We start from the raw sequence: 24512 nt of genomic DNA, 5'->3' as shown, positions 1-24512 counted from the left end.
TCTTGGGCTTTTGAGGTCCAGGCTAGGGATAGGGTATTAGATCTTCATTTGCATTGATTCCTGTTGTTACAAACCCAAATCAATTGCAGAAAAAGGAAAGCCATTTGACTCCTATGCTTCCATGCAACACAGGAGGGACTTGGAAGGAGAGCCCAAGTGCTGGAGTCTAAGAAAAGGAAGGCTGAGGTGGAGCGGGACTGCCAAATGTGAGAATGCAATGCCTAGGCCACGAGGAATGACAGAAGGGGAGTTTGGATAAATGAGATTCTAGATGGTCAATCTGATGAGGTGGGAACCAAGCTGACTTCACAGAGTGAGCCTGGATGATTGGTAGAATTTACCAGTTCGGATAGTTTTGTAGAACCCTGTTAGGTAATGAAGAATGTGCACCAGCTTTCTAGAGCCGTTGGTGGTATCTCTGCAAGGAGCCAGGAGCATGCACTTTTGCTAGGACCTGCTTCTTGGTTGCTAGAGTGGGCAGTAGGCACCAACCCTGTGGCATGGGCTGCAGGCACAAGTTTCATGGGGACCTGGTCCAGTCTTGTAAGCAAGGACTGTGGGAATGTCCCTAGTAGTGGAGTGTGGGTGATTGCCTTTCAGAAGGTCACCAGAGAAAATGTGGTAGAGGCCTGCACTTTCTTTGAAGTAGACTTTGTAGGAACAAACCTTGGGCAGCCAAGACAATGAAATGCAATTTAATCCCTTAGGTGGAGGCTTTTCTGTGAAACAGCCTTGGTCAAGATCAGCTCATTGTGGGTTAGAAACGATGTAGCACATCACAGGCAGGCACAGCTAGAAGTATAGAGCATTATAGGAGCTGCAAAGGAAGGAGGACTGGTTTGGCGCCTCAGCTTGCTGACAGATGACAGGTGCACTGTGCTCTCAATTCCATTGTTCAGTTTTTGCAGCCCTTTCTGTTTATGATCGCAACACAGGGTCAACCTTCTTGCTATAAATTTTAGTAGGTCAGTGACATTCACTCTATTTGTTTATGTGCACCAGTCAGGCTTCAGTTTTAAACACACTTGGACACATTTTCTCCCCATTGTGCTAGATTAGTTTACCAAATTTAATCACCACCCACAACAGTTGGTAGTTGTCTCCTCTTAGTGAGTCCCATTCAAACCTTCAGACTCCAGAAAAATGCATCACCAGACTGACTGAAGCCTGATCAGGTGTCCTGTCCTTCACAAGTCATTCCTAGATAAGAATTAGATGCCCAACTGGTCTCTTGCCAGGGACGAGAGTAATGCAAAGACCCAATGCAAGCGTCATCTCCTGCCCCTCAGACTTTAGAAAAGGGGCTTACTGTGTGTCTGGGACAGAGGTCCACTCTCTTCACCCTTCAGAAAACTCCTCAGAATAAAGAAAGGGAAATCAAACAATGGAAGTTGTTTTGAAAAGTCTTTGTTATTTCAGGCATGGGCAAAGTGTTGAGCCACTAGGAATTACTTGTGGCACCCCAAAGCACTCATATGGCTTAAACTTTTACAGGTTTTCCACAAATCCGAGGGCATCATCTTTAGACCCTTGTCCAGCATCCTACAATCATTAATTTTGGAAGTAGGCTACTCCACTCAAATGAACCTTTCTTATGAGACTTAGCTGGTTCCCATTGTCCAAATTCGGGGCTGCCTTGTGAAGAGCTGTCTTCACATTAAGCCAGAAGCAGGCTATGCAGCAGGGTGTGTGGACCCTGAGAGCTTTTCACTGAGCATGCCAGGGGCACTATGCCCTGCTCCACACTTCTGTGTAAGATGTACCCCCTTCTTCCCACAGTGGCTTTACTGTTTTTTTCCATGTGACTTTCTGTTTTACCCCTGCCTTGATGGTAAGTGCTCTGTCTCTGGAAGGAAGTCTTGGGAGTTCAAGAAACACCTACATCTGTTTCATAGCTTTTCATTGTTAAGATAGGAAATCTTAAACACATACTCAATAATGGACAAAGCCATATCTCAGCATCAACCTTGGCTTGTGTAAATTGACATTGTCAGCCAATATCACCGCCTTTTCATTAAAATGACCAATGGATAATGTATCATAGCTTAGTTTAAGGCTTCAGATATGTTTTCAGACAGAAATATTCCAAGAATGCAAGTCAGGTATATTTCTCAGATAAATAAGTCGGGGCATTGCATACAGGAGGAAATTCTTGGTTCTCGGATTTCCTGAGGTTGAAACCCTGCGTGCGTCATTAATCATTCATTGGGGTCTGTCCTTAGACCTGTGGCAGGCCAGCTCTGAGTGAGAGTAAGCTGAAGGGAGCTGTTAGCCAATCATTCCTGCCTATGCTACCATCGAGAGAAAGAGGACTAATGGGTGGCCAGTCACAAGCGCTGGTGGCCCAGACTCGCTCTACCTTTGCCGGGTCCCAGCACTGGTGCGCTCTCGCCTACCCTTAACACATATGGAGAGCTTCCCAGAAGGTAAATCAAACTAGGTAAAATGTACTTCGCTACCAGAGTTCAACAAGAAAACAGCTCTAGTAAATCAGTACAACCACAAAATCCAGCTTTCCCTTCCACTCGCCCACCCCAAAGCATTCTTATTTGGGGGTGCTAATCTGTGTCTAGTTCCCGCCAAAACCCTTAAGGAGGTCTGAAGGCTAGTGCTGGCGGAGTCACCTGGGCCAAGAGGAACCTAGGAATGGGGTGCTGGGTAGAGCAGAGTGAGTTGCGAAGACCCAAGTGCTTCCCTAGAGGTGGGAAGAGGACGGGAAGCCGGTGCCACGTGAAAGTCCTCGGAGCACCCCACTGCTCGCGCGGAGCTGCCTTGAGCGCGGGTGGGGGTGGCCTTGGAGCTGGGGTGAATGGCGCTGGTGTGGGCGCACCACCACCAGCGTCCGGGGTGCATCTCCTCCCACTCCCTCGCTCCCGTCTCCTCCCTCCCGCACACCTCCGCCCACGGGGCCGCGAAGCTCCCTCCCCGCACCGGCCAGTGAGTGTACAAAGCGGCGGGCGAGGGGACGTTTCGCTTCCCAGGCGTGCTTCGCGGAGCAGTGAGATCACCGGCGTTATAAATATCTCGGTGCCAGCGCCGAGATCCGCTCGGGTGGCCTCTCTCTCCCCCTCTCCCTCTCTCCTCCCCGAGGCTATGTCCACCCGGTGCGGCGAGGGGGGCAGCGCCAGAGGCTCGCAACAGCCCTGCAAGATGCACTTAGGACCCCCGCGGCTGGAAGAATGAGCTTGTCCTTCCTTCTCCTCCTCCTCTTCAGCCACCTGATCCTCTGCGCTTGGGCTCACGGGGAGAAGCGTCCGGCCCCCAAAGGGCAACTGGGATCTGCCGCCACCGATCGAAACCCGGGAGACTCCAGCGGCAGCCGGAGCGGTAGCGGCGCGACGTGGTCCTCGTCCCCTGCCTCCGCGTCCCCCGCGGCTTCTCCGCGCAGCCCCGGGAGTGGCTCGGAACCTGGCAGCTTCCAGTGGAGCCCTTCAGGGCGCCGTACCGGCAGCCTCTACTGCAGAGTGGGCATCGGCTTCCACCTCCAGATCCACCCGGATGGCAAAGTCAATGGCTCCCACGAAGCCAATATGCTGAGTAAGTTTCTTGCTCTCTCCGGAGATACGGCAGGTACTCCTCCTGTAGACCTGGCGCCGGGACGCGACGCCGCTGGTCCTGGAAACAGCCAGCCAGGGTGTGGAGGTGCAGCTAAATGGTACGTGCAACACGTACCCCTCTCCTAGGTACGAGGCTTGGCGATCTCTGAGGGATAGGTTACCCAGAGATGGGTGTTGAGACAGGCATCTTGTTTCCAGAATGCCTCGGCACCCAAAGACCAGCTGTGGCTAAAGCAAAGATCTCCTTCCTTCCCCTGGCACAATTTCTGTTTATCTTCTGCTTTTGAAGTAAGCTGGCATTTTTCCATTAACTGTCAGAATGTCTTTCTTTCCCTTGTACATAGCTGAAGTTTTTTGGTGGAAAAATCAGATTCCACTAAGTCCCTTCTCAAACCACACAAACCCTGGATTACTATTATGCGTATGAATACTTAATGCATATCGCACTTCATGCACATACGTACATATACGTACCGTATAGGAGTCCGTATACAATATATATGTGCACAAATTTTGGAGAACAGAGTATTGCTTCAAGAAGGCAGTGTGATCTGGGAAACGGGACACGTTTGACCAGGAGAGGAGACACAATGGACATAGCTAGGATCAACTCCTGAGATTTAGCAACGGGTTAGTTTGGGGATCACGACACCTTGATAGCCTTTAGTCCCCAAGGGTAACTAGAGGACAGTTCTTAATGTTAAAAGAACCACAAAAGAGGCAGGAATAGGTTGTAAATCTAGCAGAAGTTCTACCAAACAAGTTCGGGATTTTGTTCCTGAGTTCTCTCATTAGCGGTCGCTCTTTCATTCCTTGCGCTGGCACTGCGCTTCGGACAGACGCACGCACGGCCAGTGAGTGCGCCTGCCTGTCATTTTCCTCTTTCCTTCTAGGCAGCTGGGGTGAGAGGCGACTGGGGCTGTCTGCGAGCTGGGGCGATCTCTGCGGTCTAGATCTCTTTCGCAGCCTGGGTTAGTCCACCAGATGAAAGCCACACTCTGGCCTCTGAGACCTCCAGAGAGAGCGGAACGTGGCTAGGAGATAGCACTGTGCAGTCACCCTAGTGCTTTCAGGCTTCTGAGGCCAGCATCCCCTTGGACCAGAGCACTCCTGACTCAGGGTCCAAGGACTGGCTTCCTTGTCAGTCTGACACCAGCAGGGGCCTGCAAAGCAGGTTCCTGGAACCTACATTCCTGGGTAGCTAGTTGAGGAAGCTTTCTTAGTGAGCTAAGGGGCACATGACCGGCGCCAGAAAAAGAATGGGTCCAAGCTGGCAAGAGTATCTATTTAGTCTTTTGGGGTGCAGCTGGGCCGCACGTGGGGAGGTGCTCTGGTGCACTCCAGAGGAGCCTGTTTTCATGTTTGACAGTTCATTTTTCACTTGTCAAAGAACTCCCACATTTGGTGATAAAGTGGCTGGTCTGTTCCGAAAAGGGCTGATTTCTGACGTTTCAGAAACACTGACTGTTACTTCCATTTCAACATTTCGACTTATTTTGCCCCTTTTTGTACCATTCAACTTTTCTCCATCACCAGAGCCTCTTCTCCACTACCCATCTTCCCACCTTTTAGAGAAAAAAATTCTGTTCTTCTACTGTATCCAGGAAACCAGCACCCACTGAGACCCAGAGTAGCAAGCAGCTAGTAGCAGGTTGAAGAGAGGTTTGGGGGGGGGGAGCCGGGGTGGGGGCTGGAGGTGTTGTGGTGTGTGAGGGAACTCTTGAAGGATAACCCATCCCCAAGATAGTCATCTTCTGTATAGACATTCCACATCAGGGGTCAAGGTGTGTGCAGTTTAGGCCTGTTCCTGGAGGAAACTGAAGAAAAGCAAATAAAGGAAAATGAGAACACATAGATAAAGAATGCATTTAGTTAAAGATGTCAACCAACAAATTTCCATTGTTTCCAAGGACCAAATTGTTTTAAACTTCATGTTTACAGATTGCTACATGTATGATCCATGTATAACAAAGATATCTAGGCACTGTCCTAAACAGTGCCTAATAAAACTTTGCAACTAGCTCTTTCCTTTTTTTTTTTAAGTTTAAAACAGTCTTTCAGAATTTAATTACTGTGTCTTTTAAGTGGCTTGCTTTTATTCACTCATTCAGTCATTCAGATTCATTTATGCATCCTACATAGTTTATCTACCTCACCAAGCATGATATATTTGTTTCTTTTGTGTTAGTTTTTGCTGTTTCCTTTCTGTTTTTCTTCTTCTCCTTCTTCTTCTTCTTCTTCTTCTTCTTCTTCTTCTTCTTCTTCTTCTTCTTCTTCTTCTTCTTCTTCTTCCTCTCCTCCTCCTCCCCCTCCTCCTCCCCCTCCTCCTCCCTCTCCTTCTCCTCCTCCTCCTCCTTCTTCTTCTTCTTTTTGCATTTCATAGTATTTGTCAAAGGAAGGGATAACTTAAATGTTCAAGTCATAGTGAGTGCTTTGTGATGCCTGAAATTTCCAAGCCTGCTTTAGAAAAGATTCCTACCATGGTTCAATTAAGAGTTTATAGATTGTTCACTATTAGTAGGATAGTATGCAGTTTGGAAATGTACAAAGGTTCTTCACCCATACACAGTTGTGAAAGAGAAGCAGTGACTTGCTTTTTGCAGTTCATCTTTTAGCTCTTTGAAGGTAGCACTTGATGAGTATTTTCTGACATTCATGTAAACAAAGGAGCTGGCATTGAACTCTTACTTAAAGTATATGAAGAAGCATTTGTCTACGTTCCACAAGAAAGATTGAAATAGATGAAGGGATACACAGGAAATATTTCCTGTATATCTGCATAACTGTGCATATATATATTCATACACACACACATAGTTACTGCAGAAAAAAGTCAAAACCTTGCTATGACACTTCATTCTAGTAGGTTCTTAGAAATTTGATAAATTGGCCAACTAATATAAGAATATACATTTCCCAATTTTTATAAATGTATTTTCCAGCTGTGAGTGCTTTCTGGATTTACCATCAAAAGCATATTCTGATCATAGATACTGAAACTTTTGTTTAGGTCTATCAGTTAATACAGTCCTAGTTCATCTTATGTAACAGTAATACTAAGTTTTAAAGACAGAAAATGTAAACTAACTTATTACATGTAAAACTTTATGATAAAGAAGTGCTGGGAAAATATGAAGAGAGATGAACAATACAGAAGAGATGAGTTCTAACCATTTTAGAGAAATGGTTACTTTAACTCATACCTTTCAAGCTTCAGGCTGTGGGTACACAAAGCCAAATAATTCACATAAAATATAAAGATTCCAGTAAATTTTTGACTAATAATACCTTCGACTTTACTGAATTTTTAAAGTGATTTCATCTTCCATCTTGGGGTTAGGAAGTCATTAAACAGTTTCCCAGGCCTAGATAAAACCAAATCTGTACCTACTGGGCAAAAGAAAAAAAAAAAAAACCCTCAAGTGTCAATTTTGTGACTAACTTAAGCAGCAAATGCTGCTAAACTGTATATTTCAAGACTTAGATTTGATAACATGGTACAGCATATCTGTTGCTGTGGATAAAAGTAGAGAAACTTCAGTGTCAAGATATTTTTCTTTTGATTTTTTCAGATAGGTTGTAGAAAGCCTCTTAGCATATGTGATGTTTGAATCATTCTAGATGTTATTAACCAACTGTGTGATAACTGTCTACCATCATTCAACAGAGTTCTATTGTATGAAAGATCTGAAGAGGATTAAGGAAGAAATTTCTATGCGTGTTTTCTTACTGAAGTAAACTTATTTCCTAAGGTATAAATATCATTCCAAGTAGAATGGGTGTCACCTGAAAGACAACAGGGAATTCCTTCTTCCTTCTTAGAAGTCAACCATAAAATGAGAGGTTACTTCTTTCTATTAGCCACTGCCTCTTTTACTTCTCTTACCATGGATACTTTGGGAAAGATAACACTACCACTAATCCCTGAGCCCCTTGCTCCCCATACCAAGATGGAGAAAGCCACTAAAATAGCAAGAGGAACCTGAATACATATCCCTACCTTGGTATATTTGGGGTGTGCTGACACTTGAAAAAAGTGGTAGTAATAGTGTCAAGGAACACAGTACTACTTAGCATCAGTCATTTGACATTTGCCTCTGTGATCTGTGAGACAACTGTCTTCTACAATTTTACTTAGAGTTACTCTCCTGACCTCCAGAAGGTGAGCTGTAAATTTCTATCAAGTTTATTATCAGTGACAATAAATACCCTAATGATAAGGGTCCAGAAAACACTGAAATTTTAAAAAGTTGGTATTAAAGCAATATTTCTGGGGGTTCATGAATGTGCATTTTAGTGTACATGAGTTTAAAATAGTATGTGGAATTCTCTAAGTTGCTGAGATTTGGCATTATAAAATAGATAAGCTAGATAATTTGTGTTCTCTCTTAGAAAGAGGAGCAGGCAGTTGAATTATGAATCTTAGGGAATTCTTCCAGCATTCTAGAGAGCAGACAGTGTGAATACATTGTTAATGGTAGCATGGGAACAGTGATCTTACCAATGTCCCCAACACTAGGGACCCTATAGTTACATTAATATTCAAGTGATCAGCACCAAAGGTGCCTGTTTGCAAAATAGTTCTTTCATGTAATATGGTCTTTCTTCATTTCTCCGTTTTTCACAACATCAGAAAGAGTATATACATATACGCATTTTACGCTTTCAGGTGTATAAAATCTTCTTAAAAATCATCTGACCTTTCTATGGTCTGTCCATCCCTGATGTTTATACCAGAATTCACAGGAAAAGAGGCCATATAAGAAAACAGCATTTTCATATGCATTATTTCATCTTACTTATATTTAAACTTTATTTATAAGAGAAGTCATATAAAATGCATACATATAGAATGTATGTTGTTTTGAGATACAAGTTAAATGAGCCAAGAGTTATCTTTAAAGAAAAAAAGAATATATTGTCAAAAAACAGTAGTTTACCTAAACAAAGCAGGAGTCATTTTACCAAGTAAATACGTATAAAACAATTTTTCTCAATATCTTAAAATGTTAGTTTGCAAACGTATATTTATGATACTTTATCTTTAATATTGCCATATTTTTATTTGTATATAGGCAAGTTGAACATATAAAGTCTGGTAGTAACTCAAAATAGAATAACAAAACAATTTGAACAATCTAGAACAATGAGTAATGTAAAAGCACTATCAAGTCTCCCTTCTCCAACATTTACAACTGTCTTTATTGTATCTATCATTCTATAAATATGATTTCATGTGTTCTTCCCTTCTTGATTTTGACAATATATGTTCATATAGTTTTCATGATCACATCCCCAATCTCTCAAACATTTGAAATCATTATTTATATTTTCAAGATATTTCTGTAATTCTTATATAAATATAGATTTATATCAGACGTTCCACGCATGTTTTAGGAATGTTATTATATTTTAATTTGTGATTTTACTTTCTAGTTAAGTATACTACATGTAAAGCACATTTTAACATTAAATATAATTAAATAATTTCTCTATATATGTATGTATGCATATGTATTATATAATGTGTAATGTATTTAACCTTTCAAAGTCTTCTATGTGCTTTGTTACTAGCAGATAAAACAACAGTTTCTAAATCTTTGGGTGTATATCAGTAACAAGTATTTCTTAGAACAATATGTATGTGGATTGCATTTTGGAAACATTTTGAAATAAATCATGTCTGTGATACTGATTCATCAACAATTTCTTACTATAAGCAAAGGAAGCTCATTCTAAATAGTTCTTAAGCTTTTTCTTTTAATTAAAAGAAACATTACTAAGTTAGTACCTGACTTCTCTGGCTTCACTTCAGATCACATTAGGCTTTCCCCTTTTATTACACTGGTACCTGAAGTTCTGCTGGGATGTTTTATCCACTGAGGGATAAGACTGCTTATAACAATAACAAATACATAGTTTCTGTATTTCTAGGCATTCCCTTTACTCCATGAATTTTCTATCAAGGACTTTTAAGAAAACAAGTTGAGTAAGAAAGTGGCAGCATTTGTTACAGTTGTATGCACTTAGTTTGCACTGTACAATATAAGTGGTCAATGAATTTGTTTGATATATGTACTTATCTTCTTTTTAGCAAATTGAATAATTTTGCATGTACTTCACATACTGATGGGAGAGGTTGCTCTTTCAAGAAAATCTGCTGAACTTTTCTTCTCAGCAAAGTTTTGCTGCAGCATTATAATAAGTGTTTGGAATAATATGTGTAGAAATGCTAACATTTTCTTTTTTCTCTCTCTTAAACTTCCTTTCTACCTTTCCTTTATTTTTACAGCTAGTGAACTATATTATTTTTATTTTATTTTATTTTATTACAATTTCATACAAGTAACTAACAGGAACATTATATTATACTTCTCTCTATTTGTAAGTATGACTTTATGATAAACAAGCAGGTTTTCCAATTATATGCAGGTTGTGAGTTTTATATTTCTAAAATCCTCTGTGAATTGTGGTGAATGATTTTCTTGACCCAGAGGACATAGATGCTGAAGTTATTGGAGGTGATAAAGGGAGAGTGACTTGACATTCTACTAACAATAACATTATAAACTATCTCTTTAAGTTTTCTAGAAAATGATTCAAAATGCAAGATGTCTCAAAGCACAGTTCACTGGAGCAGTAACCCTTTTCTTCATACTGCTTTCAGTATCTTGTTATGTGTAGTTTTTAAGGGTCTCTCTCTAAAGGACTGAGTACAGCATGTGTTCATTTAAGCTCTAAACTTGTGATGATTAGAAAAGAGGCATTTGTTTTATATAGATAGGTTTAATTTTCAAAAGCTTTGAATTGTAATACTAAGTTTGAGAATAGATATTATGTGTTTCAACATTAAATGTAACATACTATTATTAGTGGAAAAGGAAAGATTAAAACTACTTTAAAATATTTTCAATGTCTTTGGAATCTGAAAAGAGTCTATTGTCAAAATTGTTTACTAAAAACAATGTATCATTTGCAAAACGAACAATTATTGATGAAACAGAATCAAATTTCATAATCTTGACATTAATCATTTTAAATAAATACTTGGATGCTAGCCACTTTTTGACATAACACATGTCATACAAATAAGACCATTAAATGTTGAGTTCTTTTTTTAAAAAAAAAAATCTACAGTAAGAATGAAAAAAAATCTCTGTACAAATTTAATTTTTTCACAATGATGTATAGAAGAGTACGTGTTTTATTTTGGGATTTCTGTCATCCTAGGTATTTTGGAAATATTTGCTGTGTCTCAGGGGATTGTAGGAATACGAGGAGTTTTCAGCAACAAATTTTTAGCGATGTCAAAAAAAGGAAAACTCCATGCAAGTGTAAGTAGAACGACTTTATATTTGTTAAAGGTGTTATGGAGATTTTATATTTGCACCACAAAATGAAGTGATTTTTTCCAAATTGGTAGATCAGAGGTATAATTTTCTAAGAAAACTTAATTTATTTTATATTTCATTTGTTAAATAAAATTATATGTACATATGACCAACAAATTGTATGTATTTCTATAAATAATCAATTAAACATTTTTTTCTTGAAAAGATATAGAACCTCCACAAATGTAAAAGGTAAATGCATTTGGAAATAACCTTCTCAAAGTGGTTGCTATTGTTTATATTTGAAGTATTATAGTGATAATATATTATTAAGCATGTTAACTTCCATGTCTATCTTTTTTTTTTCTTTTCTTTTCTTTTTTTTAAAGCTAGGGCCTCACTCTAGCCAAGGCTGACTTGGAATTCACTATGTAGTCTCAGGCTGGCCTCCAACTGACGATGATCCTCTGATGATCCTCCTACCTCTGCCTCCAGAGTTTTGGGATTAAAGGCATGTACCACCACTCTTGGCAGTAGATCTATTTCTTACTTAGTTTTACAAGTTATTCATGATGTAAAGAATTGGGTCTAAGTAGTACAATACACTGTCATGTTGACAAATATGGAGGGACAAAAGAAGCAGAAATGGTATTTGACAAATTGAAGCAATTTCTATCTCATATTTTTGCATCATATATAATTATGAATCCTGTGCAAATTAATTTATACTTTAAACATTTCTTCAGAACACTTATGCCTTTTATAATCAGTTTACATTATTTAGATGTCTGCTTTTTAATAAAAATGCCTATCTCCTGAAAACATTAAAACATTTAAAAGATAATAAAATATTTCCCAGGTAGCTTTTCTATGCTCAGATTCTGTTTATTTACATGAATATGTATGTATAACATTGAAGATATTTTAAGATTTCTCTGCAGCACTACAAATTTCTTCACATTAAATAAAATTTAAGATACATGATTGTTGAAAGATGATCCTTTAATTCTTATTTTATGAACAGTGTACATTAATTTTCTAATTTCAAAGTATGTAAAAAGTTGAATTTAAGAATTCAGTCATGAATAACTTACACATTATAATTCTTGTTTTATTGACATTAAAAATACAATGAGAATTCCACTTATTGATATATTTGGCTTCTACAGTTTCCTTTCTCTTGCATCTAGAGGTAATTAATAGCTAGAAGGAAACTGTAGAGTGAGAGTCATTATTATGGCTATCTAAAGTCTAAATGACATAGTATACCTTAAGTGCTTAGAGCAGTATTTGGTACCTTTAAATGCTCAATAAATATAGCATATTGTAATATGTCATAAGCTAATTACAATATAAACATTACAAGCTAATAAAATATCAGTTTATAGAGATAAACAAGGAGTTTTTGTTAAACTCCTTAATCACTATTTGCAAGAATTATAAATGAATTTTTTTTCTATTTCATTTAATGGGTTGGTTATACTCTAACAAACTTAATAGTATTTGTAAAATAATTGTTCAGATTGAAACTTGAACTGTATCCTTTACTTTTCTTAAGGGAAAAAAGAGGTATTTTGTTTTATTAAAAATAATATTTGATTCTTAAAACTCCACATACAGGTTAGAAAATAATGCTGTTCATCATCTCCTTTAAGTTTGAAAAAGATTTACACATCTTCAAAATCCAAGCGCCATTGTAATATTCGATGTGTGTAAAGACATTTTCTCTTCATAGGTTTATTGTGTGAAAAACTCAATTTAAAGGATTCTGATGTGTGCACTAGTATATGCAAAAACCAGATGAGACTTGGTCCAATTTAAGGATAATTGCCACAGAAAGCAAAGTATTATAAATGGATGCCAATTAGAAAGGTCAGACGGAGAGGTTAGGATACATGATTCCTCTGTCAAATGCAAGTAACAAATTTCTAGAAATTTGACCCAAATGTCTAAGGATGACTGGTGGAAATAATGCAGATAATGTAAAAACAGCATCTGTTATTCTTTCTCATCTTGGCAGGCTAAAGTTATTTCACGGAATAATGACTTTTAAACAGTACAAAGCAAGTCTTGCTCTTGTCACTCACTGAAGCTCTTTGATATAAAAGTCATTCTGATGACTTTGAGCTGAATTGTAGATAAAAAAATAATAAGCCCCCAGATTATGTGGATTCTTTCTAAGCCAGTGATCCCAACCCACTTTCTCTTATCTGAACTTTTATTAGCACTTTTTCTCTGGATGGAAACCTAATTAAATTATAAAGTGATTTGTTTTAAAAGAAGGCAAATTTAGAGAGGGTATTAATCATAGCAATTATCAGTTCTATGCCCAGATGGTTTATAAACTGTTTTCACTTTGTAGTGAAACAAATCAAAAAATTTTAAATGTGATTATTTGATTTAGTTTTTATTTACACAAAATTACATTGTCACCAAAAAAGCAAGCTCACATTTTTAGTATTACTTATGTAACTTGTGAGCGCTTTAAATTCATTAATTTTCCAGCAGCCCTAAAGAGCCCAGTTAAAGTTCAACTTACGAAGGAAAGGTGATGTAGAGATGTGAAGTATTCACATAATTCTGAGGAAACCAATCCCCTACTACTCAGAAATAGTTATAGAATTGGCAATTCTTGATGCATTGCTTTTTATAATAACAGAGTTTAAATTAGTTACCAAGCAGGTACTTTCATGGTTCTGTAAGAACTCTTTCACTCATATTATCTCATTAGATAATGAGGTGAGGAAAGAGTCCAGGATGATAAATGATTGAATAAGAATGCTGCCCTCTTAAAATTTTCTCTCTAAAAATAACTGTCTGCTGTTCCCATAATGTGTAACCCCCAACCACATAGGGAATACCTGCAACCACACTGAGGAGTGTCCCCAATGGAATAGGGGTCAGGGTTGAGGAAAAATAGGGTATCAACACATGATATAGCCATACAAAATAATAATTTAATAATAATAGCAATAATAAAAAAGAAAAAATCTCTCTTGAAACACCAATGTTTGTCGGTAAAAGTTAGCTAAAATGGAGAGGCTGCTCTTGGGAAAAAAATGTTACATTACTTTTGCCTCGTTATTGGAATTAGTAAATGCATGGTTTAATAATATTTTCACATCATATGCAAAAGGTGAATCTTGGGAACATGTGTTTTTATAGCACCCTAGTAGCTAAATAGTGGTGAATTTTAGATTTGTTAGTTGTAGATTTCCTTTAGAGACTCTGTCTCTTTCTCTGGCTCTCTGTCCTTCCCTCTTCCTTCCTTCCTTCCATCACCACCTTTCTGATTCAGAGCTCTCATCGAGTGTTTCTCCCAAACCTTCTGTTTACTTCTCTATCTCTGGTAGTTGGTTTTAGTCTAGACAGGCATGGTTATGTCTGTCATCTAACTTAGCATGGAATTTTACAAATGTTGATTGTTCAGTGTGACAATTGAGGTGTTGCTTAGAACACATCTCAACTTAAATTTTCCAGTAGAAAAGATCTGTTTGGTTCATAGAAATGTTCATTTGCTAGATGCTTCTTTGGCAGCTTATATAAACACAGCAAAATGAAGTCAGAGCCCAGGGGAGTTAGTTAGAAGTCACAGCCAGGGAAGTTAGACTTAGAAGTCACAACCCAGAGAAGTTAGACTTAGGCAGCATTGATGTTGATTTAATGTTTGTGCTAAATATGTAAATTCTGTATGAGAAGCCATGTTTGAACCTTAGTTACACACACACATGTGGGGTTCTTGGCTCATTCAAGTTCCCTGTTGATATACAGCTCTCTTTAAAAAATGTTGGTATAGGAGTTGGAGAAGTGGCTTAGTGGTGAAGCCTAGGGACCCTGGTTCGAGGCTCTATTCCCTAGTACCTACATAAGCCAAATGCATAATGTGGTGCATGCATCTAGAGTTCATTTGCAGTGACTGGAGGCCCTGATGTGCCTGTTCTTTCCCTCTCTCTCTCTCTCTCTCTCTCTCTTCCTCTCTGTCTGTCACTCTCAAATAAATAAATGAAAATAAACATTAAAAAAAAATATCAGTATACTCCAAATACACAAGACAGCCAAATTCTTCGCAGGTTTTTTTTTTTTTTTTTTTTTGCACTCTTTACAGCATGATGGTGTATGATCTTCTCTTTGGCAGAATGTGTTGGGATTTATGGTTAGCAGGAGATAATTACTCTCCAGATAGCCACAAGGATTACTCTGAGCCATCCATGTGGCCCTACACTGTCTCAATGCATCCCATATGGTGGCATTCTTAGAGAACCAGTGCCTTTCCTTGTCTCTTATCTGTTTATGCTCCTCCCTCAGGTTTGTGGTCCTTAATGAAAGGGTTATTGAAAGCCTTTCTCAATGTTTCTTAGGTGGTACCATGTCTGAGAATAAAAGCTCTTAAATGTGATTTGAGGGTATACTTAGATTGCTCATGGCTGAATTCCCTTCCACAATGCTGTGTCATTTTATTTCATATTTTATTCTTTGCTTTTATTAGTTAGAAAAGGAAGAAAATTACAGCAGCCGCCTATAGTAAGGACTATATTTAATGGAGATTATATATTGAAAACATAAGGAGAGGCCCCTGGAAAGTGTTCACATGTTCACCCTTCCTGCTAGCAGATCTTCCTGAGTTTGCTCTCTAGCAGCTGGCGGGTGGTCTTCAATCTCTTTCTGATTTGGGGGTCAGGCAGCTGTGACCCTCAGTTAATTAGACTAGCCCCCAAATCCTTCTCTCATCACTGTCCTTTATTTCTTGGGTCCAAACTTTTCATGCATACAGTTGTCTCTTATTGACCGGACTTCCCTTTTTACATGAAACCTAATTTGAAACCCAAACCCTCAAGTTCACCCTCTTACAGAGGCAAGTATTTCTGATGATCACAATCATGTTTGCTTTTAGAGCCCTATTATCCATCTTTATCCATTTATTCCTAGAAAAACTATAAATCTTGGGAAAGGTGGTGATCATGTATTCTCCATTCTTTTCATAGAGTATGCATGATATCCTGTTACATATTGAGGAAGACCATGTTAGCTTAAAGATGCAGATGAAAGCATGTGGTAGAATTATTTTTTGTGTCTTAGGTTTTAAGGGGATCATGTTTAGAAGGAAAGCTAATTACAGAGTTTACGAAACAGGCTTGGAATGTTTGCTTGATCAGCTGGTGAGCAAGGACTGGAACATCTTCCTTTTCTGGGTTCAGAGGGTGCCAGCTGGCTTGCCAGAAGGAGACTGAACTGAACGTCCGGTGCTGTATCCCCTAAAGCTGAGCATGTTTACTAAAATGATAGATAGAGGTTTGAGCAATCATCAGCATTAAAAACATAACCCAGGAAGCCCACTGTGCCAGTCACGACCATGAGCTTGACCAAGGTATTTATACAGAAACTTCCTTTGCTCAGTAACAGCTTGCCATATATATAGAAAATTAAATGTCCAGAAATTCAGAGCCACAAATAAGATTGGGGCCCTGGCTTTGCAATTTATTTATTTATTATTACTACTACTATTATTTTTATTAATAAGTTTTGTACTCAGTGAAAACATTCAAGTTGGTACCATTGTTTGGCTCATCCATGTCCTAGCTCCTCCCCCTGGCCTCTGTTGTTGAGGTATATGGGTCATGCATTGTGGAGTTTGCCCACAGTTATGGGTAGGAAAAATGTCTCTGCACATCATGACCCAACATGTGGCTCTGACATTCTTTCCACCCACTCTTCTGCAAAATTTCCCTGAGCCATATTGGGCTCATTTTTGGTCAGCTTCAGTGATAAGGTATTGGGAGCCTCTGTGTCTCTGGATATCTGATTTGGTAGGAATTGATTGTTCTCTGTGTTGATCTCCTTCACCCTTGTGCTGGTACCCAGTTCACAAAGATGGTTTTGCAATCTAAATTCCTTTCTCTTTCCTTAACTTTGTGTAATGTATGTCTGATGAAAAGACCTGTCTTATTGAAGAACTTTGGACATGATGAATAGATTTCTTGCTTCATAGATCCAGGCTGGCCTGATAAAAGAATGTAGTTACATTTTTCTGATGGTTTGGGGATTGGTGCATATCACTTAACAGTATTTATTTATTTGTTAAAAAGTGTGTGTGAAGCCAGGCGTGATGTCTCATGCCTTTAATCCAAGCACTTGGGAGGCAGAGGTAAGAGGATCACCATGAGTTCGAGGCCACCCTGAGACTACATAGTGAATTCCAGGAGAGCCTGAGCTAGACTGAAAAAAAAAAAAAAGTGTGCATGTGTAAGCACAGCTGAGTCTCTCTTAATACTGGAAATGAATGCTCCCTTGACATTATGTGGGTGGCTAGAGAATTGAACTTAAGCAGTAAGGCTTTGCAAGCAGGTACCTTTAACTGCACAGCCATCTCTTTAACTCCTGCTTTTTGGTAATTAAAATGGGAAAACTTCAGAGCAAGTAGACTACCTAACATGAAGAAGGCAGCCTTAATTTGAGGAGCTTTATCAGAAGATTTTTGATCCAGGGATCAGAAGATGAGATTTATATCACATGTCCAACCTGGCACTTGATAAACATGAGACCTAAAGTGGATCATTTTCTTTACTTTTCTTTATTTCAGAGTCAAATAACAGTGTCTCCATAGTCATGGAATTATTTTAAATGTGAATAACATAGGTAAATGACTGGATGTGCAGTTGCCTTCATTAGCTCTGCTTTATAGAGCCATTATGAACACCACAAAGCGATCTCCTGTCTTCTACCATGCTTCTCCTTATGTGGCCCTTACCTCAACTGCATCCAAGTCATCTGGGATTCAGCTGGTGACTTCTGTCTTCCCTCACATTTACTAAAATACAATCTCTGGAGACAGGGCCAAGGGAATTGGAATTTTCAGTCTGAACCTTGAGTAATTTTAAGATAATTCTTACAGGAAAACTCTATTTATTTATTTAGGCTTTTAACACATGAACAACATAATTTGATTATATTCCCATGCCATTACCTTCCCATGTTCCCCCTTCCTCACCCCTACTCTCTTGAGCACCATCCGCAGGAGAGACCTTGTGGTTGCTGTCCCACACTACATTACCAGGTTGATAAATATTGAACCTAACATATATTTTCTTGGTTGCTCAATAGGAAGAAATGAGATATAGACTAGGTAGATTTCTAGTGTCAAACAGGTACTATAGCTCTGCCTGAATGGATGGCAGGGCTACTGCTGAGCCCTATGTGGCTTTTATGGTAGAGGCAAGGCAGCCCAGTTGGGGGAATATTGGCCTTCATTAGGGAACAACCAGACTATGAGACTAGGACCTGTTTGGTCAACTCCATTGGCAGAAGTAAGAGCTGTAAACAAGGAGCACTGAAAGGAGATAAAGTGGCCAGAAGCAGAGATACATGGGGCAAGGAATCCACTTAGTGTCAAATTATGCCAATAGTTGCTTCCACTAGCCTATAGTTTGCATTTAGTAATTTGTATTTTATCCAGGATAAAGAGGAAAATCAAAGAAAATGAAGTAAAATAAAGAATTCAATTTGGTCAAATGCCTTACAAACTCCATGGTTAGGCTGGTGTCTCTCCAAATCCATCCCTATCAATACTTATGTCATGTACTACATTGCCTTCTATTGCTGCACGTTATAAGAAATGCTACTTTCATAGCTCTTTTTCTTTCATTAACAAGATCCTCACTCATCATAGAACATACCTGAAGAAATAGATCTATGTTAAGAGATGTTAAGAGAATTTTTATTACTACCACAGTCTAACCAACTGAGATAAGTAGCCAGATATTAGAGACTTTTTAAAAACAATACTGCTTCAGAGAGAACTTTCTATTGGTATAATCAATCCTCAGTTTAAATTCATGTTGTAGATTTTGACCTTTTCTGATCTTCTGCACTATTCCAGCTAACCTACGTTTTAGTTTTCTTTTTTATTTTTAATTGAAACTCTCAATCTGATCCTTCCTTCCTTCCTTCCTTCCTTCCTTCCTTCCTTTCTTTTTACCATTCATTTTTCTTTTCATTTTAACAAGGTCTTGCTATGTACTTTGGCTCGCCATGAAGTAGGCATATCCCAAATGCTGGGTTTACAGATATGTGGTATGACCAACTCAGCCTGAATTTTAACTTTTTAAAGCATATGTCGTTTATGGTGGGTTCTTCACTGTGAGGAGAGATGAGTGGAGTAAAGACAGTGTCTTTTGATAATGATTTTAAAAAAGGATTGTTTCCCTTAGTAGCATATTCTCACCTCCACCTTACAATAATTTGCTTAAGTTTTGTTTTGACAATTAGAAATATACTAAGCTTCAAAGGATAAGTTGATTTGAATATTTCACTTTAATTTTCCACTTCAGGCTTTAAAAAATTATTTATTTATTTGCAAGGAAAGAGAGAGAGAGAAAGTAGAGAGAGGAGAGGAAGAGAGACAGACAGAGAATGGGCAAACCAGGGCCTCTAGCCACTGCAAACAAATTAAAGATGCATGTGTCCCTTGTGCAACTGGATTATGTGGGTTCTGGAGAATTGAACCTGGGTCCTTTAGCTTCACAGGCAATACCTTAACTGCTAAGCCATTTCTCCAGCCCCAACTCAGGGCTTTTTGATTTTTACTTGTTTCAACACTTGTGAAATGAAAGAGAAAAACACAGATAATTTAAGTCATTATAGAAGATTGACAGAACTTTGTGAGTATGTAGTTTTTCTCTAAAATTCGTAAGTAGCACAGTTTTTGGCTTCAAAGTCAGTAAACATTTATCAAATCAATGAGCAAAGCAAAAATTTTAAACAAAGCTGCATCCCTATCTCCTTCCCTTCTCCTTCTATTTCTCCCCACTTCACCTTGAATTCCTGGTGATCCTCCTGTCTCAGCCTTCCAAATGCTGAAATTATGTGATTATAACAGTGAGCCACTATGCCTAAATAAGGATTTTTAAAGCAAATATTTCAATGACATTTACTAGTGATTTTTCCTAGTAGGTCAGTGAAATGATGGGTTCTCATTTCAATAACTTCTTTGGCATTTGAGTCACCTCCCTACTTCATATCTGAAATATAGGAAAAAGTCTGTATGCCAGATATACTCCCCCCAGAGAAATAATGTATTTTTATTACTTAAAAAGTGTATATTTTATTATAAAGCTTCTTATAGTTTTGAAACTTATTCTTCAAAATTGTGCAATGGTAAACATATGTACTTTAGTAGCTGTAATAAGAACAGACCTATGGCTCTTGGTGACTGTTAGTAAGATATTTCATCATAACATTAAGTACACAGATGCCCTGCTCAGAGTTACCATTGCATCTGAGAGAAGCCAGGAGTATTGATGGAATGGAGCATTCAGTCTTAAAAGAAGAAACTATATCTCCTAGTGAACAAAACTGCTGAAGTATTTATTCAAATACTTCTGTTCCATCAGACCTGGACAAACTTTTCTCAGGAAAAAAAAAAAAAACATTAAATTTGAAATCAAGTGAGAAAGCTAAAACAATCAGGCTGCCTTTTATTCCTTTTTTAATGTAGGACTGTGAACAGCAGAGGAATCACATGCATGGGTTCATGGGTCTTTAGGACTCAGCATTTCGACTTTATGTGACCCTTGAAAGAATTACCACCTGAACAACCATTACATTAAAAAGTTCTTAACACAGTGAATTCCAAGTCAGCCTGGGCTAAAGTAAAACCCCACCTCAATAAATGAATGAATGAATGAATAAATAAATAAATAAATAAATAAATAAATAAATAAATAAACCTCAGAGCATGATTCTGTTAGAGAACAAGAAAAACTTTAGGCTGAGTAAGTGGGTTTTCATTCTCTAGGATAGAACAAATGTAGGCTTTAAAAAATATATTAGAGTGTTGTGCATGGGTAAATGCTCATGTATACATGTATATGCCTATCATGACACATCATTTGAAAGAGGACATGTTCTTTACTTTCTTGAAGATTGTAAGGGTAAAAAAGTTTAAATAATGTAATACATTTATAAAACCTACCACACATGTGCATGCATGCACATATACACACGTTTGTGTGTTGTTCAATGACATTTTAAAAGAAAAAGGTTTTCCTGCTTATTTGTGGTGCTAAGAATTAAATCCAGTGCATCTCATATACAATCATTCCCCCAATGACCTATAGCCCTTGCCCCTGTTACTCTAAAATGAACTTCTCTGTCCCTTTCTAAAATACTTGTCATTTAATGGGACCAGAGTCAGCTTAGATGGCTAAAACTTTCATTTTAAAAGAAAACCTTGGGATTATTTAAATAATGAGGAAAGCCTTTTTTAAAAAAAGTATGATTTATTAATTAATTTGAGAGAAAGAGGCAGAGAGAGAAAGAGAGAGAATGGGCATGCTAAGGCCTCCAGCCACTGCGAAAGAACTCCATATGCATGCACTCCCTTGTGCATCTGGCTTATGTGAGTCCTGGAGAATTGAACCAGTATCCTGGGCTTTGCAGGCAAACACCTTAACCACTAAGCAATCTCTCCAGCCAGGGAAAGCCTTTTTAAGAGCTACCCAGGTGTGGACAAATCTATATTTAACTTGTAAGAAAGTCTTTTTAACTAAAACGTGTGAGTACCCAGGCACGGTGGTGCATGCCTTTAATCCTACCACTTAGGAGGCAGAAGGAGGAGGGTTGCCATGAGTTCGAAGCTGGGGAGACTACATAGTGAATTCCAGACTAGCTTGGGCTACAGCAAGACCCTACCTCAAAAAACAAAACAAAACAAAAGTGGGAATAATAACTGAACTGTTTTTCTTTTAAAGTCATGTCATCACAGCACTCGATATAGACATTAGCTTACATTTCAGAAGTTGGAAGCAAAGAAAAGTGATGTCACGTGTGAGGGCTGTTTATCACACCTGCTTTCTCCCAGTGGAGATGAAAGCAGACACCCAGAGGTACTTCTGTGGGAAAACTATATATACAGAGTCATAGCTCCCAAATAAAGATATTTTTAAAAAAATTTTTTTGGTTTATTTTTATTTACTTATTTGAGAGCGACAGACACAGAGAGAAAGAAGCAGAGAGAGAGAGAATGCGTGTGCCAGGGCGTCCAGCCACTGCAAATGAACTCCAGACACATGTGCACCCTTGTGCATCTGGCTAACATGGGTCCTGGGGAATCGAGCCTTGAACTGGGGTCCTTAGGCTTCACAGGCAAGCGCTTAACCGCTAAGCCATCTCTTCAGCCCCCAAATAAACATCTTAATTGAACCTAACTATAAATAACTTGGACAAGTGGCTGTGCATAGATAAATATGATAAAAAACTCTGATATAGATGGCTTAGTGGTTAAGGTGCTTGCATGTGAAGTCTAAGTACCCCGGTTCAATTCCCCAGTATCCCACACAGGGTGGTGCATGTCTCTGGAGTCAATTTGCAATGGCTAGAAGCCCTGGTGCTCGCATTCTCTCTCTCTCTCTTTCTCTCTCTCTCTCTCTCTCTCTCTCTGTCTCTCTCTCCCTATCTCATAAATAAATAAATAAATGGATCTGATATAACTTGTGCTCTGCTTTGCATGAGTCAAGAATTCTATATGCATGCGAACCATGGATCTATGCAAATTGCTTTGTGACAGTAAGCCTTTCAGTTCACAGTGTTATGGACTGTATTACACAGAAAAGTTTGACAGCATTAGCAAAAGCAAGGTAAAGGGTGTTCCTTTTTTCCCAGTGACAAACTCCTTATCTGTTACAAAAATATACTGTAACTTACTATGTACAAATATAGGGGCAAATCATTTGGCATTCAAAAGTCCAGGAATTCTGTACAAATGGAACTCTGAAATTGTGAAACTTGGTAGTTTGGACTAGTGCAAAAATTCTTAATCTACTGGGGGCTATGGGCTCTTTTAAGTTTAGTGAGATCTGTAGAACTATCCTATAGAGAAGTACATTGGTTCTCAAAGCAGCTATGTAGGTGCAGAGTTTGTGAATAAGGAGTCCAAGGTTAACAACCTTGGAACTTAATAACCAGACACACCATATACCATTCAAATCCTTAGCCTGATAAACCAAGCCCTTTCTGAGCTGGTACTGGCTTACCTTGTCATTCCCATCTCTTGTTCTTTCTCCTATATTTCTAAATGAAAGTTACACTGAAATGCTTATAGGTGTTCATAGTGTGCCTCTTTAATGTCTACCTGAACATGAGGACTTACTTCAAATGTTATCTTTCATAGGACGACTATCCTGTCCTCTTTCCTGCCACCAGCACGCTCTTAGATGTTCATCTCTATTGGCGCTGTACCCACTGCTTACTGCTCTCAGTGTGCTACTTATCAAGCTGCAGAGATGGGTGTCTGTGTGTCTGTTTTTCTACCTTTCTCTGAGCACTTCAGAGAGGGAGAGAGAGGGCATGCTCGCCTGAGAGAGTGTATGATATGGCTAAAATGTTGCTAGAGACTCCAATGACTTTTTCTTTCTGGCATCAGATATACTCTTCCATATCATGTGTGTGAGGACATATTTTTTCATAAAATCTCTAACATGCAATATTAAGAGAGCCATATGCCAATCCCACTTAGCAGCAACAATTACCACAATAACATTGAAAATGTACGCTTTCTTTAAAAGAACCCACTATCACCTTTCTACCAACACAAATTCATGTTTTACCAGGCATTTATTTGCTTTTTATTAAAGTTAGCTATATTTTTCTTGAAGGATTAGAGAGAAAATTATGTTCAATTTTTTAAAGCAAAGATAGCAAAAATTTCAAGGTGTTTTTAAAACAGTGATTGATTTGAACATATCAAAGTGAGATTTCATAGTACTTAAAATAAGAGTTCCCATTATCACTTGTATACATACTAGAATTATATCAACAAATACATAATGAACAGAAATCAATGATAGAAAAATAAGAAAAATAGGATTATAGAAATAAAAGAATAGCAAATCTTTCTCAATGGTGATGGAGTAGGAAGGTCATGGTTAGTTAAATGTTTCCTTTTAGACGTAAGACTCCATATTTTATCATGTGCAGAAAATTTCCCCATAATTTACATTTCCCTTTTTTTTTCCCCCTTTAGCCCAAATTTACAGATGACTGTAAGTTCAGGGAGCGATTTCAAGAAAACAGCTATAATACTTATGCTTCAGCAATACACAGAACTGAAAAGACTGGACGTGAATGGTACGTGGCCCTAAATAAAAGAGGGAAAGCTAAGCGAGGCTGCAGCCCACGGGTTAAACCTCAGCATGTCTCTACCCACTTTCTACCAAGATTCAAGCAGCTGGAACAGCCAGAACTTTCTTTCACAGTTACTGTTCCTGAAAAGAAAAAACCACCTAGTCCTGTGAAGCCAAATGTTCCTGTGGCCCCACCTCGCAGAAGTCCAAGCACAGTGAAATACAGACTGAAGTTTCGCTTTGGATAATACTCATGATGCCCTTGCGAGAAACCACTTTCCCCTCAGGAGTTTCTACAGGCATCTTCTAGGCTCTGAAGACAGCTTGTGGACACAGCTTCCACTATACTGTATGGAAGGTCATTTGTTTCATTCTGACTGAAACAGAACTATGTTTTGATAGGAAGAGAGCTGGAGTTCTCTATAGCAATACAGGGAGCACACTGCTTCAACTCAGTAAGACAGAAAGCCTTTTGCTTTATGAGAATATTTAGAATTCTGCATTTTCAG

The 24512-nt window shown here is 38.5% G+C and overlaps 1 protein-coding gene across 2 annotated transcripts; it reads left to right on the top strand.

Annotated features, from left to right (window-relative positions):
* The first annotated feature begins 2804 nt into the window (after nucleotides 1–2804).
* Fgf5 (fibroblast growth factor 5) lies at nucleotides 2805–24278 on the top strand. 2 transcript variants are annotated; one of them, XM_004653377.2, is made up of 3 exons: nucleotides 2805–3537; nucleotides 10788–10891; nucleotides 23904–24278. In XM_004653377.2, exons 1-3 carry the CDS (start codon nucleotides 3180–3182, stop codon nucleotides 24249–24251), a joined length of 810 nt encoding a protein of 269 aa, XP_004653434.1. In that variant the 5' UTR covers nucleotides 2805–3179; the 3' UTR covers nucleotides 24252–24278. The 2 variants fall into 2 exon arrangements, with proteins under 2 accessions (XP_004653434.1, XP_004653435.1); XM_004653378.2 differs by lacking the exon at nucleotides 10788–10891 and having other exon boundaries at nucleotides 23904–24011.
* The last annotated feature ends 234 nt before the right edge of the window (nucleotides 24279–24512 follow it).

The sequence above is a fragment of the Jaculus jaculus genome, chromosome 2 (assembly GCF_020740685.1).
Source record: "Jaculus jaculus isolate mJacJac1 chromosome 2, mJacJac1.mat.Y.cur, whole genome shotgun sequence".
NCBI classification, from domain to species: Eukaryota; Metazoa; Chordata; class Mammalia; order Rodentia; family Dipodidae; genus Jaculus; species Jaculus jaculus.
The sequence above is the reverse complement of the archived record's forward strand: the minus strand, read 5'-3'. Positions and strand labels throughout refer to the sequence as shown.

Coding starts and splice junctions, on each gene's coding strand:
- Fgf5 (XM_004653377.2), top strand. CDS start 3,180: ATGAGCTTGTCCTTCCTTCTCCTCCTCCTCTTCAGCCACCTGATCCTC. Junction 3,538..10,787: donor CCACGAAGCCAATATGCTGA/GTAAGTTTCTTG, acceptor CTGTCATCCTAG/GTATTTTGGAAATATTTGCT. Junction 10,892..23,903: donor AAGGAAAACTCCATGCAAGT/GTAAGTAGAACG, acceptor TTCCCCCTTTAG/CCCAAATTTACAGATGACTG.